Source organism: Nycticebus coucang, chromosome 5 (genome assembly GCF_027406575.1).
Source record: "Nycticebus coucang isolate mNycCou1 chromosome 5, mNycCou1.pri, whole genome shotgun sequence".
Taxonomy (NCBI): Eukaryota; Metazoa; Chordata; class Mammalia; order Primates; family Lorisidae; genus Nycticebus; species Nycticebus coucang.
The window spans coordinates 16,761,967-16,786,318 of record NC_069784.1 but is presented as its reverse complement, the minus strand read 5'-3'; the positions used below and the strand labels follow the sequence as shown (position 1 = coordinate 16,786,318).

At 36.8% G+C, this 24,352-nt stretch overlaps 2 protein-coding genes across 7 annotated transcripts in view; both read left to right on the top strand.

Moving 5' to 3' along the window:
• Positions 1-24,352, top strand: part of BCL10 (BCL10 immune signaling adaptor) — a 238,928-nt gene that overhangs the window by 89,190 nt on the left and 125,386 nt on the right. The window lies entirely within an intron of this gene.
• Positions 1-24,352, top strand: part of SYDE2 (synapse defective Rho GTPase homolog 2) — a 58,086-nt gene that overhangs the window by 23,719 nt on the left and 10,015 nt on the right. For 3 of the 6 annotated variants that reach the window (XM_053591193.1, XM_053591197.1, XM_053591192.1), the window contains exons 5-6: positions 12,652-12,833; positions 14,847-15,078. In XM_053591193.1, the coding sequence (XP_053447168.1) occupies positions 12,652-12,833; positions 14,847-15,078 (414 nt within the window). Of the gene's footprint in view, positions 1-12,651; positions 12,834-14,846; positions 15,079-23,535; positions 23,614-24,234; positions 24,283-24,352 lie in introns of all 6 variants that reach the window. The other 3 variants (XR_008380126.1, XM_053591195.1, XM_053591194.1) reach the window with 3 other exon arrangements.

Genomic DNA, 24,352 nt, shown 5'->3' with positions numbered 1-24,352 from the left:
GGAGATTGTTCATAAGCTTATTGATAATCTTCAGGGCTATGGGACTATAATTTCACTTCGGCCTTTGTTGTTGTTTTACTTTTTTATTATCAAAGTTTTTATTTTTATTTATTTTTTTTTTTTTTTATGCTCCAAAGCTTAGTTTTTATATAAATTGTTCAGAATGCTTAATACAATTTTCCAATATAAAGCCAAACTATATATTACCACTAGTCCATGAAAGTCTAATTAGCTTATAATGTGGCTGGTATTTTATATATTTATCATGAAAATCATTAAAATCATATTATTCACCCAAAATTGGAAAGATTAAATATCCAATAATGGTAGCTTAATAAAATAAATTTTGTTTTAGCTAATTAGCTGTATAATGGAATGCTGTAAAGCTATTCAAGATTACCCTGCAGAAGATTATTTTCAAATCTTATAAGTTTTCTGATTTAAAATATTAGGTAATGCAGAATTGTAGGAATCACAACACAAAAGTATCTCATTATTAAGTATCTCGCCTTCAAGAACCATCTAGTATTAATAGTTTAGCATATATTCCAGTATTTTATAAAATAATTTGTTAATTTGTTAATAGAAAATATTTAATGGCATATTACCAATAAAAATATGCTTATTTGTATTTTTTTTTTTTTTTTTTTTTATTGTTGGGGATTCATTGAGGGTACAATAAGTCAGTTACACTGATTGCAATTGTTAGGTAAAGTCCCTCTTGCAATCATGTCTTGCCCCCATAAAGTGTGACACACACTAAGGCCCCACCCTCCTCCCTCCATCCCTCTTTCTGCTTCCCCCCCCCATAAACTTAATTGTCATTAATTGTCCTCATATCAAGATTGAGTACATAGGATTCATGCTTCTCCATTCTTGTGATGCTTTACTAAGAATAATGTCTTCCACTTCCATCCAGGTTAATACGAAGGATGTAAAGTCTCCATTTTTTTTAATAGCTGAATAGTATTCCATGGTATACATATACCACAGCTTGTTAATCCATTCCTGGGTTGGTGGGCATTTAGGCTGTTTCCACATTTTGGCAATGGTAAATTGAGCTGCCATAAACAGTCTAGTACAAGTGTCCTTATGATAAAAGGATTTTTTTCCTTCTGGGTAGATGCCCAGTAATGGGATTGCAGGATCGAATGGGAGGTCTAGGTTGAGTGCTTTGAGGTTTCTCCATACTTCCTTCCAGAAAGGTTGTACTAGTTTGCAGTCCCACCAGCAGTGTAAAAGTGTTCCCTTCTCTCCACATCCACGCCAGCATCTACAGTTTTGAGATTTTGTGATGTGGGCCATTCTCACTGGGGTTAGATGATATCTCAGGGTTGTTTTGATTTGCATTTCTCTAATATATAGAGATGATGAACATTTTTTCATATGTTTGTTAGCCATTCGTCTGTCATCTTTAGAGAAAGTTCTATTCATGTCTCTTGCCCATTGATATAAGGGATTGTTGGCTTTTTTCATGTGGATTAATTTGAGTTCTCTATAGATCCTGGTTATCAAGCTTTTGTCTGATTGAAAATATGCAAATATCCTTTCCCATTGTGTAGGTTGTCTCTTTGCTTTGGTTATTGTCTCCTTAGCTGTACAGAAGCTTTTCAGTTTAATGAAGTCCCATTTGTTTATTTTTGATGTTGTTGCAATTGCCATGGCAGTCTTCTTCATGAAGTCTTCCCCCAGGCCAATATCTTCCAGTGTTTTTCCTATGCTTTCTTTGAGGATTTTTATTGTTTCATGCCTTAAATTTAAGTCCTTTATCCATCTTGAATCAATTTTTGTGAGTGGGGAAAGGTGTGGGTCCAGTTTCAGTCTTTTACATGTAGACATCCAGTTCTCCCAACACCATTTATTGAATAGGGAGTCTTTCCCCCAAGGTAAGTTCTTGTTTGGTTTATCAAAGATTAGGTGGTTGTAAGATGTTAGTTTCATTTCTTGGTGTTCAATTCGATTCCAAGTGTCTATGTCTCTGTTTTTGTGCCAGTACCATGCTGTCTTGAGCACTATGGCTTTGTAGTACAGACTAAAATCTGGTATGCTGACGCCCCCAGCTTTATTTTTGTTACTAAGAACTGCCTTAGCTATACGGGGTTTTTTCCGGTTCCATACAAAACGCAGAATCATTTTTTCCAAATCTTGAAAGTACGATGTAGGTACTTTGATAGGAATGGCATTGAATAGGTAGATAGCTTTGGGAAGTATAGACATTTTAACAATGTTGATTCTTCCCATCCATGAGCATGGTATGTTCTTCCATTTGTTAATATCCTCTGCTATTTCCTTTCTGAGGATTTCATAGTTTTCTTTATAGAGGTCCTTCACCTCCTTCGTTAGGTATATTCCTAGGTATTTCATTTTCTTTGAAACTATGGTGAAGGGAGTTGTGTCCTTAATTAGCTTCTCATCTTGACTGTTATTGGTGTATACAAAGGCTACTGACTTGTGGACATTGATTTTATATCCTGAAACATTACTGTATTTTTTGATGACTTCTAGGAGTCTTGTGGTTGAGTCTTTGGGGTTCTCTAAGTATAAGATCATGTCGTCAGCAAAGAGGGAGAGTTTGACCTCCTCTGCTCCCATTTGGATTCCCTTTATTTCCTTGTCTTGCCTAATTGTATTGGCTAGAACTTCCAGCACTACGTTGAATAGTAAAGGTGACAGAGGACAACCTTGTCTGGTTCCAGTTCTAAGAGGAAAAGCTTTCAGTTTTACTCCATTCAGTAAAATATTGGCTGTGGGTTTGTCATAGATAGCTTCAATCAGTTTTAGAAATGTGCCACCTATGCCTATACTCTTCAGAGTTCTAATTAGAAAAGGATGCTGGATTTTATCAAATGCTTTTTCTGCATCTATTGAGAGGATCATGTGATCTTTATTTTTGCCTCTGTTAATATGGTGGATAACGTTTATAGACTTGCGTATGTTAAACCAGCCTTGCATCCCTGGGATGAAGCCTACTTGATCTTGATGAATGACTTTTTTGATGATAAGCTGTAATCTATTGGCTAGGATTTTGTTGAGAATTTTTGCGTCTATGTTCATGAGTGAGATTGGTCTGAAATTCTCCTTTTTGTTTGGGTCTTTTCCTGGTTTTGGTATCAGGGTGATGTTTGCTTCATAGAATGTGTTGGGGAAGATTCCTTCTTCCTCAGTTTTTTGGAATAATTTCTGCAGTACAGGAATAAGCTCTTCCTTGAAGGTTTGATAGAATTCTGGAGTGAAGCCATCTGGACCAGGGCATTTTTTAGTTGGAAGCTTTTTTATTGTTTCTTTGATCTCAGTGCTTGAAATTGGTCTGTTCAGGAGGTCTATTTCTTCCTGGCTAAGTCTAGGGAGAGGGTGTGATTCCAGATATTGATCCATTTCCTTCACATTGTCAAATTTCTGGGCATAGAGTTTCTGGTAGTATTCAGAGATGATCTCTTGTATCTCTGTGGGATCAGTTGTTATTTCCCCTTTATCGTTTCTGATTGAGGTTATTAGAGATTTTACTTTTCTATTTCTAGTTAGTCTGGCTAATGGTTTCTCTATTTTATTTATTTTTTCAAAAAACCAACTCCTTGTTTCATTAATTTTCTGAATGATTCTTTTGTTTTCAATTTCATTGATCTCTGATTTGATTTTGGATATTTCTTTTCTTCTACTGAGTTTAGGCTTAGATTGTTCTTCTTTTTCCAATTCCATAAGATCTCTTGTGAGATTGTTGATGTGCTCTCTTTCTGTTTTTCGAATGTAGGCATCTAAAGCGATGAATTTTCCTCTCAAAACTGCTTTTGCAGTATCCCACAGGTTTTGGTAGCTTGTGTCTTCATTGTTGTTATGCTCAAGGAAGTTAATGATTTCCTGTTTTATTTCTTCCTTCACCCATCTGTTATTCAACAGAAGATTGTTTAATTTCCATGCCTTTGGGTGGGCTTGAGCATTTTTGTTAGAGTTGAGTTCCACCTTTAGTGCCTTATGGTCTGAAAAGATACAAGGTAAAATTTCAATTCTTCTGATTCTGTTGATATTTGTTTTGTGTCCCAGGATATGATCAATTTTGGAGAATGTTCCATGGGGTGATGAGAAGAATGTATATTCTTTATCTTTGGGGTGGAGTGTTCTATATGCATCTATCAAGCATAGTTGTTCTAGGGTCTCATTTAAATCTCTTACATCTTTGTTTAATTTCTGTTTAGAGGATCTGTCCAGCTCTGTAAGAGGTGTGTTAAAGTCCCCTGTTATGATGGTATTATCAGATATCATATTGCTCAGACTGAGTAAGGTCTGCATCAGGAATCTGGGAGCATTTAAATTGGGTGCATAAATATTTAGAATTGAAATGTCTTCTTGTTGTAGTTTTCCCTTGACCAATATAAAGTGACCATCTTTGTCTTTTTTGACTTTAGTTGCTTTAAATCCACATGTATCTGAAAATAAGATTGCAACTCCTCTTTTCTTCTGAATTCCGTTTGCCTGAAAAATTGTCTTCCAACCCTTGACTCGGAGCTTTAATTTGTCTTTTGAGGCCAGGTGTGTTTCTTGCAGACAGCAAATGGATGGCTTGTGTTTTTTAATCCAGTCAGCCAATCTATGTCTCTTCAGTGGGGAATTCAAGCCATTAACATTTATTGAGATAATTGATAAGTGTGGTAGTATTCTATTCGTCTTATTTGGTGAGAGTCCATTGCTTAATTTTATCTTTTGCATCAGTGTGGAGGTTAGGTTTTGTCCTTTGATTTCTGAGTTCTTACTTTGCTGCTGATCCATTGTGGTGGTCAGTGTGCAGAACAGGTTGAAGTATTTCCTGTAGAGCTGGTCTTGTTGTGGCGAATTTCCTCAATGTTTGTATATCCGTAAATGATTTGATTTCTCCGTCAATTCTGAAGCTTAGCTTAGCAGGGTACAGAATTCTGGGCTGAAAATTGTTCTGTTTAAGTAGATTAAAGGTAGATGACCATTGTCTTCTTGCTTGGAAAGTTTCATTAGAGAAGTCTGCGGTAACTCTGATGGATTTGCCCCTGTAGGTCAACTGGCGCTTACTCCTGGCAGCTTGCAGAATCTTTTCTTTTGTCTTGACTTTGGACAGGTTCATCACAATGTGTCTTGGAGAAGCTCGGTTAGAGTTGAGGCGACCTGGGGTTCGATATCCCTCTGAAAGCAGTGTGTCAGACTCTTTGGTGATGTTTGGGAAATTTTCTTTTATAATATTCTCTAGTATGGCTTCCATTCCTCTGGGGCATTCTTCTTCCCCTTCTGGAATTCCTATAACTCGTATGTTGGAACGCTTCATAAAGTCCCATAATTCTGACAGTGAACGTTCTGCTTTCTCTCTCTTCTTTTCTGCCTCTTTTACTGTCTGAGTTATCTCAAGAACTTTGTCTTCTACCTCTGAAATTCTTTCTTCTGCATGGTCTAACCTGTTGCTGATACTTTCCATTGTATCTTTAAGTTCCCTAATTGACTGTTTCAGTTCCTTCAGGTCTGCTATATCCTTTTTATATTCTTCATATCGTTCATCTCTTATTTGATTCTGTTTTTGGATTTCCTTTTGGTTATTTTCCACTTTATTAGCAATTTCCTTCATTGTTTCCATCATTTCTTTCATTGTTTTCAACATGTGTATTCTAAATTCCCTTTCTGTCATTCCTAACATTTCTATACTGGTGGAATCATCTGCAGTAGCTACCTCATGGTCCCTTGGTGGGGTTGTTCTAGACTGGTTCTTCATGTTGCCTGGAGTTTTCTGCTGATTCTTCCTCATGAGTGATTTCTTTTATCTGTTTCCTTGCCCTAATTTTCCTTTCACTTCCTCTTGCTCTTTAAGTTCTTATGCCTGTGGACTAAGGGTTATAGGACCAGAAGGGTGAGAAGGTTGAAGAGCAAAAAAAGGGGATGAAAGAAAGGAGGACCAAGTGATAAGAAAAAAAGAAAGATAGAGAAAGGAGAGGGGGTGGGTATAAGGAATATTGACAAAAAGAAGAGAGGCACAGAAAGAGGGAGACAGGGCAATATAGGTGTACAGTAGGGTACTTTGACACAACCTTAAAAAAACCCCACCTTCTGGGGGTGCCCAGTTGCGTGGTTCCCTTGAGGTCAGCAGCTCTTTGCTAACCTGATCAGATACAGTACCCCACCTCCACCAAGTAGAGAGGAAAGACAAAAATGCTATAAATCAAACCAAAAGAAGCAAACAGAAAACTTTATGGGGATAAAATTGGGTGAAAAACCAAATTATATCGGTAGAAACACTAACAAAAATGAAGTTGAAGTTATTAAAAAAGGCAGCAATGGGAAATTATAATTAAACTAGGAAAATTGAGAAAGAAAAAGGGATCTGTGTGGAAAAGATTGAAATTAAAAAAACAAAAGAACATCAGCAACGTCAAAATAAACAAACAAAAAAAACAACCAAACCAAAAAAAAAAAAAGAAGAAAAAAATACACAACCAAAAACAAAGCAGTTTGTATATGTTATTGAATATTGTCTGGGCAACACGTGGTCTTCTGGGGTATGAGATGTTAGTCACAGTTCTGATACGACTGGAGGCTGCTGATTTCTCAAACCCCAGCAGGTAGACACCCTAAATCTCTCTTCAGCCTACTTAAAAGGCACTTTGAACTTGTAAACTTGCTGAGCAGAAGCTTTCCCAGCTTTCTCGCTGGAATCGCTGCTGAAGTGGCTATGCACTTACTCAGTGTGCCAAAACCGATCTCACTCTGCCCCTGAGGGTTAGGGCTGCAAGGCGGCTCAGACCCCACCCTTAGGCTACTTGGTTGCTGGGTTACCAGCTCCCACCCATTTCTAGCTCTGCGACCCTGAGGGCAGAGCTTGCCGGGGCAGATCACTGACAATGGATCCGTGTGACCCACCACCAAACACTATCAGCTCCGTCTGGCTCAGCGGCTCAGACTGGGGCCCTAGACAACGGCCAAAGTTCTCCGCACTCCCGCTCAGGCCTTCCCCAAGGCAGTTCAACTCAGTGCCAAGTCCAAGGACATCAAAACAGTTCACAGGTAAGGCCTTTCTGGTTTGCAGTCTCGCTGCTACTGAACTTACAGTTGTGGGCGGGTTTAGACGGATTGAACACACGCGACCACTTGCCGGCTTTCCACTGTTTTAGTCCTCCTCTTGGGGTCCAGAAGTCTCTCGCTGACTCCCTGTATTTTCATAGGAGTGATGATAGGCAGTTCCCACCAGCCAGAGATGCCTGGAGTCCTATCTCCCCAGACTCACGGTGCCCAGATGCAAGGAAGCTGTTACTCGGCTGCCATCTTGCTCCGCCTCCCCTATTATCAAAGTTTTTAAACATGCAAAAGTAGAAAATATTATGAGCCCTCTTTGTCTGTCACCTGGTTTTCATAATGCCAACATATAACCAAACTTGTGTCATTGATACTTGGGCCATTTCATCCTCCCCACCCAGCCCTGGATCATTTTGAAGTAAATCCCAGCCATCGTGTCCTTTTCTTTACAGATGCTTCTGTGAGTGTCTTCAAACCTACTAAGTATTTTGACGGCTCTCTTCTACTATCAGCCATAGGCTTTTCTTATTGTAATGAAGTTTATTTATCTCTTCTAATTTGTTCTCTTATTTGAAACACAGTTGTTTGGGTGAGAATTTAAAGAACGTTCAGCTTGTACATCTTAAAGAGATTTGTTTTGGTTGAAATCCTTAAAGCTTACTTTAGAGATTGAGGCTTTCTGAATTGTTGAGATTCCCACTCTCTAAAGGCTGAATGACTGTGTTTTCATAAAGTATTTAGTATCTACCCTTGGCTCACCCAAGCATTTCATACTCAGAGAAAACAAACCAAGGCACTTTTCTTTCTTCCATGTGTACATTTCACCAAATCAGAAATAATGGTTTCTTTTTTTGAATAAAGGGAGAGGCTTATTTCTACAAAAAAAGTGGGGTATCTTAAAAAATGGAATTTTCTTACTTTGTTGATATATCATTTTAAAAATTAGCAAAGGACCCAAATTTTATGAATTCATGAAAGAAATTTTATAAATTCCAATTTCCAGGAACTTATATGCTGTATGTAAAAGTAGATATTGTCTTGGGGAAGCCTTCTCTTAGGAATAAAAATTAGGTTAAACATGTATAATTTAAAAAGACAAAATGAAGAGAGGGGTCCTTAGTTTTGGAAATTTGCACCATATGCAGAATATACGAACGTAGGTCAGTGAATGTTAGATTTATAACATTCTTTTCTAAAATTGCGAATGTCTGTAATTTGTAAATTATTTCTTGGCTGCATTCTTTGTACTGTTCCATTTCAGTAAAGCTGTTTTTCTAAAGAATTTAGAGCTGTTTTCTTTCTTGATAAAAAGCCAATGAAGTGATTTAAGATTTGTCTGAGAAATATCATTGGAATTGCATGACACAAAGGCAACGTGGCTCAAAATAAAGGCTGTTGTTGATTTGGGGAATTGGCCGGTAATGGTGTTGCCTCTTGTGTTTGTTCCACATGAACTCACATTTCTGAGTAAACTTGAAATATAATTAATAGTTCAGTAGGTCTAAAAAATGAGAAATTAATGAAGTGAGTAATAGAGTTTGTTCACAGTTTAATGTGTTTTTCGTAGTTGGTTTGTCTGGAACACAGAATGAAATACTCCAGACAAACCAGGTTTTTTCATCAAGTACAAAATTTAAGCTATGCAGTCTACTTAGACTTGTTTCTAGGGCTTACTTACTGAAGATAATGAGAGGAGAATTTTAAAAAGTAAAAATATTTATCTGATTATTAAAAAGAGTACTTTTTTTGTTTGTTTGTTTTTTGAGACAGAGTCTCACTATGTCGCCCTTGCTAGAGTGCTGTGATATCACAGCTCACAGCAACCTCAAACGCTTGGGCTTAAGCAATTCTCTTACCTCAGCCTCCCAAGTACAGGGACAAGGTGGGACTACAGGCACCTGCCACAATGCCCAGCTATTTTTGTTGTTGTTGTCGTCATTGTTGTTTTAGCAGGCCTGGGCCAGATTTGAACTCACCAGCCCTGGTATATGTGGCCAGCGCCCTACCCACTTTGCTATGGGTGCCGAGCCAAAAAAGAGTAAGTCTTCTGATGAGGAAATTTATTGTTTTCATTTCAAAATTTATTTTTCTTCTTCTTTTTTTTTTCTTAACTTATGTTTTATCTTTCTTTTTTTTCTTGCCAGTGATTATAAGCAGGGTGAGGAGGAAATTCAATTTAAATGTGCTTGCTCACAGTAAAATGGATTTCGTATCAATGCTACACAATCAGTATCTAGGTTTAGTACATAAAAATTCATTTGGTCATGCCTTTTTCTGATTTTAATCCTACTTTAATTGAGGTTTTTTTGTTGTTTGTTTTTTGGCTTTTGTATTTTTGAGAGTCTCACTCCCTTGTCCTGGGTAGAGTACTATGGCATCATAGCTCACAGCAACCGCATGTTCTTAAGCTCAAGTGATCGTCTTGCCTCACTGAGCCTGTGGAATAGCTGGGACTACAGGTGTCTGCCACTGCACTCGCCTACATTTTCTATTTTTAGTAGAGATGGAGTCTTGCTTTTACTCAGGCTAATCTCAAACTCTTGAAATCAAGCAATTTACCAGCCTTGTCTTCCCAGAGTGCTAGGATTTTAGGCATGAACCACAAACATCTGCCTTTTTATAGACCTATGTTTGATATCTCAACTCTGGTTATATTTCAAGTCATGCCACAATCCTACGTGATTATCCTACAGATGTCCAATTCAGAAGCCTAGATTATCAGTTCCTCGTATCAGTTACAAAGATTCCCAGTGACCTTATACCAGCTCTACTTTAGTGACTACTCCTAAGATTATAACTTGGTTCTCATTATCTAGAATTGTTTTGGCTCTCAAACTTTGAATTCATTTCCTTGTAGAGCTACAGTTTCTATCCCTCAAGTTTTTTCCTATTCTTGCTTTTCCCTTCATTAGTTATCCTTTGATTTATTTTTGCTCGGTCAGTTCCCTTCTCTTGATGTTTCCTGCCGTGGTTACATTAGATTTCATGCTTCTTCATTTCAGCCACTTTCACGCATAGGTCCTTGATTTCCTCGCCCTGTTGTCTTTTTGTTCTACCTACCGGCAAAACCTTCGTAGTTGGAGAACATACTTCATATGTCTTAAAAGCTTTTGTTTTTATCTGGACTTTCTTTAATACCCAGAATATGATTTTCTTGTGGCAAATGTTCAATTTAAGCTATTGAAAAGAATTCGATGTTCTGGTGGTTTGGGATGGTCTGTGCTGTAACTATCAATAAAGTCACATTGGTTAATAACGTTGTCCCAGTCTTCCGTACCCTTCTGCTTGCTAACAGGAGTGTTAAAATCTCTAATTCTGATTGCGGTTTTCTCTGTTTCCCTATCCCCCCACCCCAAATTATTTTTGTTTCTACACTACTACCGGCCTCTTGCCCCCCCTTCCTTTTTTATTTTTTTTTTTACAATTACACTTGTATTAGGCCACTTGAAGTTATTATACAGCTCACTGATAATCCTATTTTTATTTCCCTCCTTCTGTTTCATTTTGGATTGTTTCTATTGCTCTGTCTTCAAATACCTAGTCTCTTCAGACATTCATACCATTTATTTTTAACATTTTTAGTCTCAGGGGTTTCCTAGTTTTCAATACTTGAAGTTTGATTTGAGTTTTTAAAAATACTTTTGTATCTCTCTACTTAATGAGTTCTATCTTTGTTCTAAGATGAACATATGAAATACAGTTATAATAACTGTTTTTATGTGTTCTATCATCTGTATCTTTTCTGGGTTGGTTTCAATTGATTTTTCTCATTATAGGTCATATTTGCTTTATTATTTATATATGTGGTAATTTTTTATTAGACATCAAATATAAATTTTACCTTCTTGGAAGCTGGATATTTTTTTATTCCTCTTTTGTTCCCTATTTCAAGTAATGCTTGCTAGTATCCACCTAGATGCTCAAGTTCCAAATGTAGGGAGAAATACATTTTTTCTCTCAAAATTACAAGTGCATTTTTGACTTAGCAGCTCATAACTGCATACATATAAAGTGATGATGTACAAGGTCATTCACTGTAGCATGTTTTGGAATAAACAAAAGATTAGCAATAATCTTAGTATCCATCTGTAAGGGATTGAATAGATAAAACTGTGGGACATCCATGCCTTACAATATGGCTGTAAGAATGATTGAGGAGGTTCTGTATATACTGAAAGGATCTCAAGGGTATGATTTAAAATGAGAAAACAAGAAATAAAACAAGATATATGTTTGAGTATCCCTTATCTGCAAAGCTTGGGACCAGAAGGGTTTCAGATTTCTTTTTTTGTTTTTTGAACCATTTGCATTTGAATTATTTGCATTTGAATTTGCATCCTTAATCCAAAAATTCAACATCTAAAGTGCTCCTAAATCTATACTTTTTTGAGCACCTGCATGATTCTCAAAGGAAATGTTGACTGAAGCATTTCAGATGTTGCATTTTTGGATTAGGGATACTCAACTGACATACACTATCTTTTGTGTCATAAAAGGAAACAAATAATATATTTGTATAAATGAACACCATAAAGATGTATAAGAAACTAATAACTGTGTTCCTATTAAATTTTTAGAAATTATCAGATGGTAAGCGTCCTATATAATCATGTTTAAGTTCAAACTAAACTTTCAAACCAGGTTCTTGGGTAAGCTGAAGACCTGTTCTGAATCAATATTGTATATATTTAGGCTTTTGGTGTCATGAATACCTCTCCTTTCCCTTGTGATTACGATCCAGCCTTTAGCTAATATCTTACCCACCGTATTTATATCCTACATATAATAACCATTATTCTTTCCAGTTTCCTGTATTATAGTTAATATCTCTTAGTTCAAAACCACTTGTGGTGTGTTTGTAATTGGCTTCTGTCACTACTATTATAGTGACAAGTTTGATGTTTTCTGTTCTTGGCTTTCGAATTTTATTTGTTTGCTTTTAGGAATGATTTCTTGCTTCTATATGCTAGTATAGCATTAGAAATTATCCAAACATCCATTATATTATTTAAGACACATCTCCAGTATTAACGAGGAAATATGTTTATATTATTTGCATTTATTTGGAAGGGTTTTGGATCATTGATACTCTTTAATTGTCAATTAAAAATCTAGAAATTTGGGCGGCGCCTGTGGCTCAAAGGGGTGGAGCACCAGCCCCATATGCCAGAGGTGGTGGGTTCAAACTCAGCCCCAGCCAAAAACTGCAAAAAAAAAAATCTAGAAATTCACAACTCAAATAATTGTAACAATTTACAATTAAAATAAGTATGCCTTGTTTCTTAACTTCTATTTTACATATATTTAGAGGAGCTTTTTATAGGCAGGCAGGATGAATAAGGGTCTGTGTATCAAGAATAGCTTACTTTATGATTAACCTAGTATGTATGGTAACTATAAATTACATATGTGTATTGTTAACATGCTTTCAAAAGAAAAGGCCACTTACGCAGGCAACTTAAAAGAATACAAAATGCTAATGTTTTGTTCTAATATTTTGTTTCTACATTTCTTTTACTGTCTTCATAATATTAAAAATTAGCTGCTTTAATACTTAAATTTTAAAAAATGGCCATAGTTCTTTATTTCATACTGAAGTTTAGTCCCCAACTATCTCTGATTTGTTTACTAAAGGTGTTCTTAAGGATTACTTAAGAGAACTTCCTTCTCCTCTGATAACAAAGCAGCTTTATGAGGCTGTGTTAGATGCAATGGCAAAAAGTCCTTTGAAAATGTCATCCAGTGGTTGTGAGAATGACCCCAGTGACTCCAAGTTTGCTGTTGACCTGCTAGATTGTCTGCCAGAGATTGAGAAGGTAAGCATAATTGGAATACCTTTTTCCTGAAAGTCGGCCAATGATTTATGTATTTAGCTCCAAAACTACAAACACCTATTTAGGTTAGTTGACATTTGTGGCACTTATGAATTAGGCTCTGCCTTTACTGTTTTTAAGTCTTTAGGCTAAGCCATGTATACCAAAAAAGTTCAACTTCTAAAATATACTAAAAGGAAACACACCAAAATGTTATAGTTGCCTTTAGATACTGATAAGTGCAATTTTACATTCTTCTTTCCTATATATTCCCAGTTTTTCTATAATAAATGCATAATTATTTATAGAATATTGCAATTATTACAATAATGTAATAATATGGCAACAATACACTTTAAAAAACTTATAGGGAGGCTGGGCATGGTGGCTCATTCCTATAATCCTAGCATTTGGGAGGCTGAGGTGAGTGGATTGCCTGAGCTCACAGGTTCAAGATCAGCCCGAGCCAGAACAAGACTTTGTCTCTAAAAAAAGTAGCCAGGCATTGTGACAGATGCCTGTAGTCCCAGCTACTTGGGAAGCTGAGGCAAGAGAATCATTTGAGCACAAGAGTTTGAGGTTGCTGTGAGCTATGACGCCGCAGCACTCTAAACAAGGGCAACAAAGTGAGACACTGTCTCAAAAATAAAAATAAAACGGTAAAAAACTTACAGGGAGTATTTATTCATGCCTGGACTAAAATCTTATACAGAAAAGATGGGCCTTTTCTAGATCTATTCTGTTAAAGAAAGCATTTCTAGATTTATGCTGTTTAAGCAATATCCCCACCTCACATTTTTTTCCTCCTAACCTCGTCTCATTTGTTCCCTCCCCCAAATCTCAGTCTTGGGACCAGCATCCTTAGGTTTGCCTGTAGGAGAGACACAGAAGGATGGCTGTGTCTGGAGAGCCAGCCTTCGCCTAACTTTGGCTATTATTCCTTAGAACAGAAGGGTGAATAAGAGAAAGACTATGAGTTTATCCAGATGAAGCCAATTTTGCCTACGTTTCTTATCATATGGAGCAGAAAGTACAAGAATGAGTGGTAGAAGCTTTAAGCCCCCTAACTTTATTCACTAGTTTACTTTGGTTTCCTGTATGTGCTCTCATTTTTAAGGATTAAAAAAATAGATCTTTTCAATAAATTTTTTTCATTTCTGACTGTATTATTCTCATTTCAAAGGTTTGTCTACTTAAAATATTTATTAGTTAAGGAGCATATTGGCCTATTAAAAAAGTCTTTTATCATCTGGATTATTATAAAACCTGACCCTGTTCTGAAATGGCTAACTTCCCAGGTTTAAGTATGATAGCCTCCGTTTACAGCTACAGGACTTACCTGTACTTAACAATGAACTCTTTTACCCTAATCTACTTTCCATCACAGCCTATACCATTTTAGAAGAAAGGAAAGAGTTGATGATTCATTTTAACTGAGGCTGAAATTTTATTTTATTTTTTTTTGAGACAGAGTCTTATTTTTTTGCCCCTGGTAGAGTACCGTGGCATCGTAGCTCACAGAAACCTCAAACTCTTTGGGCTCAAGCAGTCCTCTTGCCTCAGCCTCCCAAGTAGCTGGGACTACAGGTGCCTACCTCAACATCCTACTTTTTTTTTTTAGAGATGGGGGGGTCTCCCTCTGGCTTAGGCTGGTCTCAAACTTGTGAGCCAAAGCCACCCACCCACCTCAGCCTCCTAGGGTACTGGGACAATCGGTATGAGCCACCACGCCCAGCCTTCAGGCTGAAATTTGAAATGCATTCATAAGCATTTTATAAAGAGTGTATATTTTAACTGTTCAAGAGATTAAATTATGTTATTGGAACATAATTTAGGCTCTGTGTAATGTTTCCACAAGAAAATATGTTTCAGTTTTCAAACATGCCACTTACAAGCAAACCTTGGTAAAACCCTTTTAAAAGTAACAGGATGCCTAGCTATATGTACATAGTTTTGCTATAAATTGTGTTCTTGAATTTGTTCCTATATGACTATATTAAGTAAACTTTAATTTAGGAAACCCTAAAGATGTTGTTGGATCATTTGAAACTGGTGGCTTCTTATCATGAAGTAAATAAAATGACCTGCCAGAATTTGGCTGTGTGCTTTGGGCCAGTATTATTAAGTCAGAGGCAAGAAACTTCAACCCATAACAACAGAGTCTTTACTGATTCGGAAGAACTTGCAAGCGCTTTAGATTTTAAAAAGCACATTGAAGTTCTTCATTATTTACTCCAGCTCTGGCCAGGTAAGTAATTCTGCAAAAATATTCTCTTTCAATGATAGAGTGTTTGATTTAGCTAATCATAAAATATGTGCATATATCATTGAACAAAATCTTCTCTAGATTTTGCTTTTTCACACAGTTATGAATGAATACCTGCCCTTTAGATTTTTTTTCATCTGAATTGTCTGTTTGCTAATAGCATTGCAGACATAGAGATCAATATACCCACTTAGGTCAGATGTAGTTTTGAACCCTGGTTGTGCCACTTACTGGTGATCTGACCTTAGACAGGTTCCTTAACATCTTAGAGCCTCAGAATAATTTTTTGTCAGATGGATTTAATAATATGTATGTAGATTTTATGTGAAGATTAAATAAACAAATATGTAAAGTGCTCAGCATAGCTCTTGACACATACTAGATACTCAGTAAATACTGCCTTTACTCTTCTCGTTTTTAGTTCAACCAGTATGAAGCAGAATTCATTTTTCTCCTTGAATCAGTTATTCCTGACACATCTTTCCTATATTCATCCTTCAGATTAGCCCAGTTTGAACTGGCAGTTATCTTTGACCTTACCTTCCTTATCCACTCCTTATTCCAGTTAATAACCTAAGACTAACTGGGTGCAGTGGCTCATGCCTGTATTCCCAGCACTCTGGGAGGCCGAGGCAGGTGGATTGCTTGAGCTCAGGAGTTCAAGACCAGCCTGAGCAAGAGCAAGACCCCATCTCTGAAAATAGCCAGGTGTTGTGATGGGTGCCTATAGTCCCAGCTACTTGGCTGAGACAAGAGGATTGCTTGAGCTCAAGAATTTGAGGTTGCTGTGAGCTATGACGCCAGAGCACTCTACCAGGGCAATTAAGTGAGACTGTGTCTCAGGAAAAAAAAAACAAAAAACCCTAAGATTGACAGTTATTTTCCTAATGTATCTCTTAGACAGTTTTAAAACTAAATAAATATGTATTTAATTACATGTTCTATAAAGAATCCTGTATTTAAGTTCCAAAATTATCTTATCGTATGGTAACCCCCCACTGCCTTCACCCACACAGGTGCTCAGTGTGGAGCACAGAAGGGAGGGGGTCAGGCTTGGCGTCACTGGCTTGCCTGCAGTGTGGGCTCATGCAGAGACTAACTTCTTCAAGCCTCAGTTTGCTGCTCTCTCAATAGGGCCTGCCTCCGTGTTGTGTGAAGACTGGATACATCCAAAGCAGTGAGCAAAGTGTTTAACACAAAACAAGCCCTCAGTGCATGTCATCCATTTCTCACTTATTGATGGAGATGAGAAGGAAAGTCCAAAGTACAAAGGAATGCTTGATTTCGTCTTTTATTTAACCTCAAATTCTTGGGCTTCAGCAATCCTATTGCCTCAGCCTCTGGAATAGCTGAGACATCAGACCCCCACTACAACACCTGGCTAATTTTTCTATTTTTAGTGAAGATGGGCCTCACTCTTGCTCAGACTGGTCTCAAACTCTTTTTTTTTTTCTTTTTTTATTGTTAACTCATAGCTGTGTACATTAGTGCAATCAAGGGGTACAATGTGCTGGTTTCCTATACAATCTGAAATAGTCTCATCAAACTGTTCAACGTAGCCTTCATGGCATTTTCTTAGTTACTGTATGTAGACATTTGTATTCTGCCTTTAGTAAGTTTTGCCTGTACCCATTCTAAGATGCACTGTAGGTGTGGCCCCACCCATTATCCTCCCTCCACCCTAACCTCCCCCCTCCCTTCCCCTTCCTTGGCCCTTTCCTCATAGTCTTATGCTATAGTTGGGTTATAGCCTTCATGTGAAAGCTATAATTTAGCTTCATAGTAGAGCTAAGTATATTGGATACTTTTTCTTCCATTTCTGAGATACTTTGCTAGGAAGAATATGTTCCAGCTCCATCCACGTAAACATGAAGGAGGTAAAGTCTCCATCTTTCTTTAAGGCTGTATAATATTCTATGTTATACATGTACCACAATTTGCTAGTCCATTCGTGGGTTTATGGACACTTGGGCTTCTTCCATGACTTAGCAATTATGAATTGGGCTGCAACAAACATTCTTACAGATGTCTTTGTTATATTGTGACTTTTGGTCTTCTGGGTATAAACCTAGTAAAGGAATTATAGGATCGAATGGCAGGTCTATTGTTAGGTCTCTTAAGTATTCTCCAAACATCCTTCCAGAAGGAACGTATTAGTGTGCATTCCCACCAGCAGTGTAGAAGTGTGCCCTTTCCTCCACATCCACGCCAACATCTCTGGTTTTGGGATTTTGTTATGTGTGCTACTTTTACTGGGGTTAGGTGATATCTCAAAGTAGTTTTGATTTGCATTTCTCTGATGATTAAGGATGATGAGCTTTTTGTGTTTGTAGATTGTGCGTGTGTCTTCTTTAGAGAAGTTTCTTTTCAAGTCCCTTGCCCACCCTGAGATGGGATCACGTGTTCTTTTCTTGCTAATATGTTTGAGTTCTCTGTGGATTCTGGTTATTAAATCTTTATCAGAGGTATAAGCTGCAAATATATTCTCCCATTCTGAGGGCTGTCTGCTTGCTTTACTTACTATGTTCTTGACTGTGCAGAAGCTTTTTAGTTTGACCAGGTCCCAGTAGTGTATTTTTGATACTGCTTCAATTGCCTGGGGAGTCCTCCTCATAAAATATTCACCCAGGCTGATTCCTTCAAGAGTTTTCTCTGTACTTTCTTCAAGTATTTTTATAGTTTCATGTCTTAAGTTTAAATCTTTTATCCAGTGAGAGTCTATCTTAGTTAATGGTGAAAGGTGTGGGTCCAGTTTCAATCTCCTACAGGTTGCCAGCCAGTTCACCCAGCACCATTTGTTAAATAGAATTTTTTCCCCACTGAATGTTTTTAATTGGCTTGTTGAAGATCAGATAACGGTAAGTAGCTGGATTCATCTCTTGGTTCTCTATTCTGTTCCAGACATCTACTTCTCTGTTTTTGTGCCAATACCATGCTGTTTTGATCACTATCTATTTATAGAACAGTCTCAGGTCTGGTAATGTGATTCCTCCAGCTTTGTTTTTATTGCTGAGTAATGTTTTGGCTATTCAAGGCTTTTTCTAATTCCATATAAAACAAAGTATTATTTTTTCAAGATCTTTAAAATATGACAATGGAGCTTTAATAGGAATTGCATTAAAATTATATATTGCTTTGGGTAGTATAGACATTTTAGCAATGTTGATTCTTCCCAGCCATGAGCATGTTATGTTTTTCCATTTGTTAACATCTTCAGCTATTTCTTTTCTTAGAGTTTCATAGTTCTCTTTGTAGAGATCTTTCATGTCCTTTGTTAGGTATACTCCCAAATATTTCATCTTTGGCACTACTGTGAAAAGAATAGAGTCCTTGACTGTTTTTTCGGCTTGGTTATTGTTGGTATATATAAAGGCTACAGATTTATGGGTGTTGATTTTGTAGCCTGAGACATTGCTGTATTCCTTGATCACTTCTAAAAGTTTTGTAGTAGAATCCATAGTGTTTTCCAGATATATGATCATGTCATCTGCGAAGAGTGAAAGTTTGATCTCTTCTGACCCTATATGGATACCCTTGATCGCCTTTTCTTCCCTAATTGCCATGGCTAAAACTTCCATTACAATGTTAAAGAGCAATGGAGACAATGGGAAACCTTGCCTGGTTCCTGATCCAAGTGGAAATGATTTCAATTTAACTCCATTCAATACGATATTGGCTGTGGGTTTGCTGTAGATGGCCTCCATTAGTTTAAGAAATGTCCCTTCTATATCAATTTTCTTAAGTGCTCTGATCATGAATGGATGCTGGATATTATCAAAAGCTTTTTCTGCATCAATTGAAAGAATCATATGGTCCTTATTTTTTAGTTTGTTTATGTGCTGAATTACATTTATAGATTTACGTATATTGAACCAGCCTTGAGACCCTGTGATAAATCCCACTTGGTCATGGTGTATAATTTTTTTGATGTGTTGTTGGATTCTGTTTGTTAGGATCTTATTGAGTATTTTAGCATTTTAGCATCAATATTCATTAGTGATATTGGTCTATAATTTTCTTTTCTTGTTGGGTCTTTCCCTGGTTTGGGGATCAAGGTGATGTTTGCTTTGTAGAATGTTAGGTAATATTCCTTCTTTTTCTATATTTTGGGAGAGGTTTAGTAATATAGGTGCTAGTTCTTCTTTAAAGGTTTGGTAGAATTCTGACGTAAAGCCATCTGGTCCCGGGCTTTTCTTTTTAGGGAGATTTTGTATAGTTGATGCTATTTCAGAACTTGATATAGGCCTGTTCAACATTTCCACTTCGTTGTGGCTAAGTCTTGGTAGGTGGCGTACTTCAGGTATCGGTCGATTTCTTTCATATTTTCATATTTCTGAGAGTAGAGTTTTTTGTAGTATTTGTTAAGGATTTTTTGAATTTCTGAGGGGTCTGTTATTATTTCATCGTTACCATTTCTGATTGATGAAATTAGAGATTTTACTCTTTTTTTCCTGGTTAGGTTGGCCAAAGGTTTATCTAGTTTATTGAACTTTTCAAAAAACCAGCCTTTGGATTTATTAATCTGTTGTATAATTCTTTGTTTTCGATTTCATTTAATTCTGCTCTGATTTTGGTTATTTCTTTTCTTCTGCTGGGTTTGGTGTTGGGGTGTTCTTCCTTCTCCAGTTGCTTGAGATGTCCCATTAAGTTATTAACTTCCTCTCTTTCTGTTTTCTTGAGGAAGGCTTGCAGTGCTATAAATTTCCCTCTTAGGTCTGCCTTTGCAGTATCTCAGAGGTTCTGGTAATTCGTGTCTTGCTTGTTGTTTTGTTCCAAAAATTTGGTGATTTCCTTCTTAATCTCATCTATAACCCATCTATCCTTCAGCATAAGGTTGTTTAGCTTCCATGTTTTTGTATCGGTATTGAGGTTCCTGTTGTTAGTGAGTTCAACTTTTATTCCATGATGGTCTGAGAAGATGGAATGAATAATTTCTATATTTTAAAATTTGCTGAGGTTAGATTTGTGGCCTAGGATGTGGTCGATTTTGGAGTATGTTCCGTGGGCTGATAGAAGAATGTATATTCAGTTTTGTTGGGATGAAATGTTCTGTAGATGTCTGATAAGTCCAGATGTTGAATGGTTAAGTTTAAATCTAAAATTTCTTTGCTTAGCTTCTTTTTGGAGGCTCTATCCAAAGGGGTGTTAACATCTCCAGCTACAATGGAACTGGGGGAAATATAGTTGCTCGTGTCTGTTAGAGTTTCTCTTATAAATTGAGGTGTGTTCTGGTTGGGTGCATAAATATTAATAATTGAAATCTCATTAAATTGAGTATTACCTTTAACAAATATGAAGTGTCCATCCTTATCCTTCCTTATTTTGGTTGGTTTAAAGCCTATTGCATCTGGGAATAGGATTGCAACACCTGCTTTTTTCTGCTTTCCATTTGCCTGGAGTATAGATGACCATCCCTTCACCTTGAGTCTATACTTGTCTTTTAATGTAAGACAAGATTCTTGTTGCAGCAGATATCTGGCTTGAGTTTTTGTATCCAGTCAGCCAACCTGTACCTCTTTAGAGGACAATTTAAACCATTCACATTAATCGAGAATATTGATAAGCCTTTCAAGAGTCCGGTGGACATTTTTAATACTTTTGCGACTGTGAAAGTTGGAATTTGATCAGAATTTTCTAGGTGGGTTTACTTTTGTGGTAGAGAATTACGCTGGTCTTTATGGAGGATAGGTCTGAGAATATCCTGGAGAGCTGGTTTAATTATGGCAAATTTCTTCAACATGTGAATGTCATTGAAGTATTTAATTTCTCTGGGTCTCGAACTCTTGAGCTCAAGGAATGCATCTGCCTTGGTCTCCCAGAGTGCTAGAGTTACATGCGTGAGCCACGATACCCAGCCCCAGTTTAGTCTTTTGAAATAAATCTGATTAATTTTAAAAGTGAATTAAACATTAAGTTAGTAAGTGTTCAACTTTTAAATTTGTTAAGTTAAAATTTTTACTTTGTCTTAAATGCAGGCTTAAAAATTATTTTAATATCTATTTTAATGGAATTTAAATGTATTTTAATTATTTAAAAATCCCTAATCAAAATTCTCAGGATAATTGGGATGATTTCAGCATTTGATGCCTAACTTAAGGGATCTCTCAAGTTTTAAATGTGTGTTTTCTTTTTCCTAGAACAGCTGTAAGTTTAATAAACATCAGGAATTTGGGAAAAAGCCATCTTACCATTGTAACCACAAATGAAAATTTGCTTCCCTAGAGACACCATTAGGTTTACTGTCAGTAACCTTAGTTCTTTGTCATGAATTCTGTATCGGAGATTACTGTCATTTTATCATTTTGTAATAGCTAACTCAGTTTTGAGTTTGTGAACAGAAACAATTTATATTCTGTGTTATAGGAAAAGTAGGTTCACGTTTCATATTCCTGTATTTTAATGAAAACCTTAAACAACTGTTCTTAGTGTATAGCACCTATTCCAAAGGTTTATGTTGTTGATTTTAAAAATAACTGCTCCTTTTTCTATAACACTATTTCTTTCTTTCTTTCTTTCTTTCTTTCTTTCTTTCTTTCTTTCTTTCTTTCTTTCTTTCTTTCTTTCTTTCTTTCTTTCTTTCTTTCTTTTTTTAAGAGACAGAGTCTTACTTTGTCACCCTCAGTAGTGCTGTGGTGTCACAGCTCACAGCAATCTCCAGCTCTTGGGGTTAGGCGATTCTCTTGCCTCAGCCTCCTGAGTAGCTGGGACCACAGGCGCCCGCCACAAACGCCGGGCTATTTTTTATTGCAGTTTGGCTAGGGTGGGCTTGAACCCGCCACCCTCAGTATATGGGGCTGGTGCCCTACTCACTGAGTCACAGGCGCTGCCCAACACTGTTTTTCTTTAATTGTAGTACGTTAGACAAAGGACAGAACAGGGCAGAAGGATGAGAGGAAATAATAGTTTTACCTTCTAAGTCACCTGCTGTTAGATTTAGGAAAAGACAGAAATCAAGTCAATGGGTGGCCTGAGAAAACTGATGGTGACATAGGAAATGTGGCAAGTACCACCAGGCTGTAGGATATTAATTCAGTGAATGCTTTTCTCCATGGATTCAATTGTACATTTTGACTTTCCTTGCTCTGCATATCGTATTTTTCTATTTGGAATTTCTCCAACTTCGGAATTGAAAAGAGTTGCCTCCATCTTCTGTTTACTTTTTACTTTCTAAACTTTCTGTTTAGGGTAAGAAGATAATTTGCTTTGAGATTTCCATTTGAAAAATCGTGTGTTCAGTAAATTAATTAGGTAGAACTATAATATATCAGTGCACTAGAAGGTAAAAATTATCCTGCTAATATTTTTTCAGATTATCTTCCACCGAGCTCTGAGGTTTTTTGGAAATGGCTTTGGGGGCAGATTGATAGGTGGGGAGGACAATACAGAAACACATTTCAGTTCAGAAAACACATTTCATGGTGGGGTGTGGTGGCTCACGCCTGTAATCCTAGCACTCTGGGAGGCTGAAGCAGGTGGATTGCCTGAGTTCATGAGTTTGAGATCAGCCTGAGCCAGAGCGAGACCTCCTCTTTAAAAAAAATAGCCAGGTGTTGTGGCGGGTACCTGTAGTCTCAGCTACTCAGGAACCTGAGACAAGAGAATCTCTTGAGTCCAAGAGTTGAGGTTGCTGTGAGCTGTGACGCCATGCCACTCTACCCAGGGCGGCCAAGTGAGACTCAAAAAAAGAAAAGAGAAAAGAAAACACATTTCAGTTCAGTACAGTTCAATTCAGCCTTCTTTTTATCTGTCTTATGTATTGAGTTTTCATAAAAATTTTTCTTTTAGTGTGGGTTTCTGTTTGAAGAATACTAAAAATCTCTTATATGTTACCCCGTCACTCTACAAATGGAGAAATAGATTTAGAGAGAATATGTAACTTCTAAATCTTTGCTATACTGCATTTTCTTTCTTTCTTTTTTTTTTTTTGTGGTTTTTGGCCCAGGCTGGGTTTGAACCCACCACCTCCGGCATATGGGACTGGCGCCCTACTCCTTGAGCCACAGGTGCCACCCACTATACTGCATTTTCTATGATGAGAAAATCTGTGATAGGTTTTTTAGAAATGGTGTCCATTTTTCTGTAATTCTTTTTATTTTATTTTTCTTATTAGATTGCAAGTTTTATGAGGTCAAGGATTATGTTATTGTTTAACCTTATATTCCCAGGTCTTCACCAGCATTAACTAAACACATAATGTATTTCTGTTACATAGGAATAATTATACTGTAGATAAAAGGCTAATAAAGTGGCAATTAAAAACAAATCTATGGGTGAAGTAAGGAAAAGTTAAATTTTTTAGTACTTACTGCATTTTGAAATGTTTCCAGCAGCCTCTATCAACTGCATTTTTTATTCTTTTGAAGTGGGTAATTGACAGTGGTGGGAAAACCAGGACTTTTCTCTTGAAGTTAAAATTAGCTATTTTCTCTGCATATTTAGTGGGAAACCATTCCAGCATCCGTAATCTAAAAAGCCGCTGATGTTGGCTTTTCAGAAATTGGATATTTAATCTAAAAGGTATAAACTATCAATTTATCTTCTTAAATATTTTCTAAGATATTATGCAAAAATAATGTTTAAATAGAGTCTTAGTTAAACAACTTTAACCAACTGGCAGCAAAATGGGTCTGAATTTTGTAAGCAAATGTCAGAAAATGTAAGCACAATAAGACAAGCTTGAGACAGATTCAAAGATACACGGTTAGATCAGATTAGGTAATCTCAAGGTGAACAGAGTAGGGTAGCTGGCTGGTTAAAACAACAATGTGACAGTTAAGTACAAAGAAAAAGAGTAACCGAATGAGAGGAGAAAAGCAAGGGGATGGGGACGCTAAATGGAGAGGAACTTATTAACAGAAAATAAACAAGCAGAAAGAGAAAGGTATCACGGACAGCTGTGTCTCAGCATTTTATATTAAGTCCGTTTTGTATACAAAAGAGCCATAGACAAATAATTTGTGCAATGTATAAAAAAGAGTAAGCAATAAAGCCTTGGTTTGTAATGAAATAGTGTGTGCCTCTATATGGACAGCACAATGCCTGTTCTCAGAAGAAATGAGTCTTAATATGGGGAATGTTATTTGTTATTGTTAAATACCTAACCAGAATGGGAAAATAAAATATCTATACTATTTCCAGGCAATAAACGAAGACTATTAGTAGATAATGCTGTATAATCAAATTCAGGTAATTGGCCAAATCTGGTATTCACGCTTTTTATCAAAGTGAAATTTGGGCTGCTTAGTAAAATAAATTA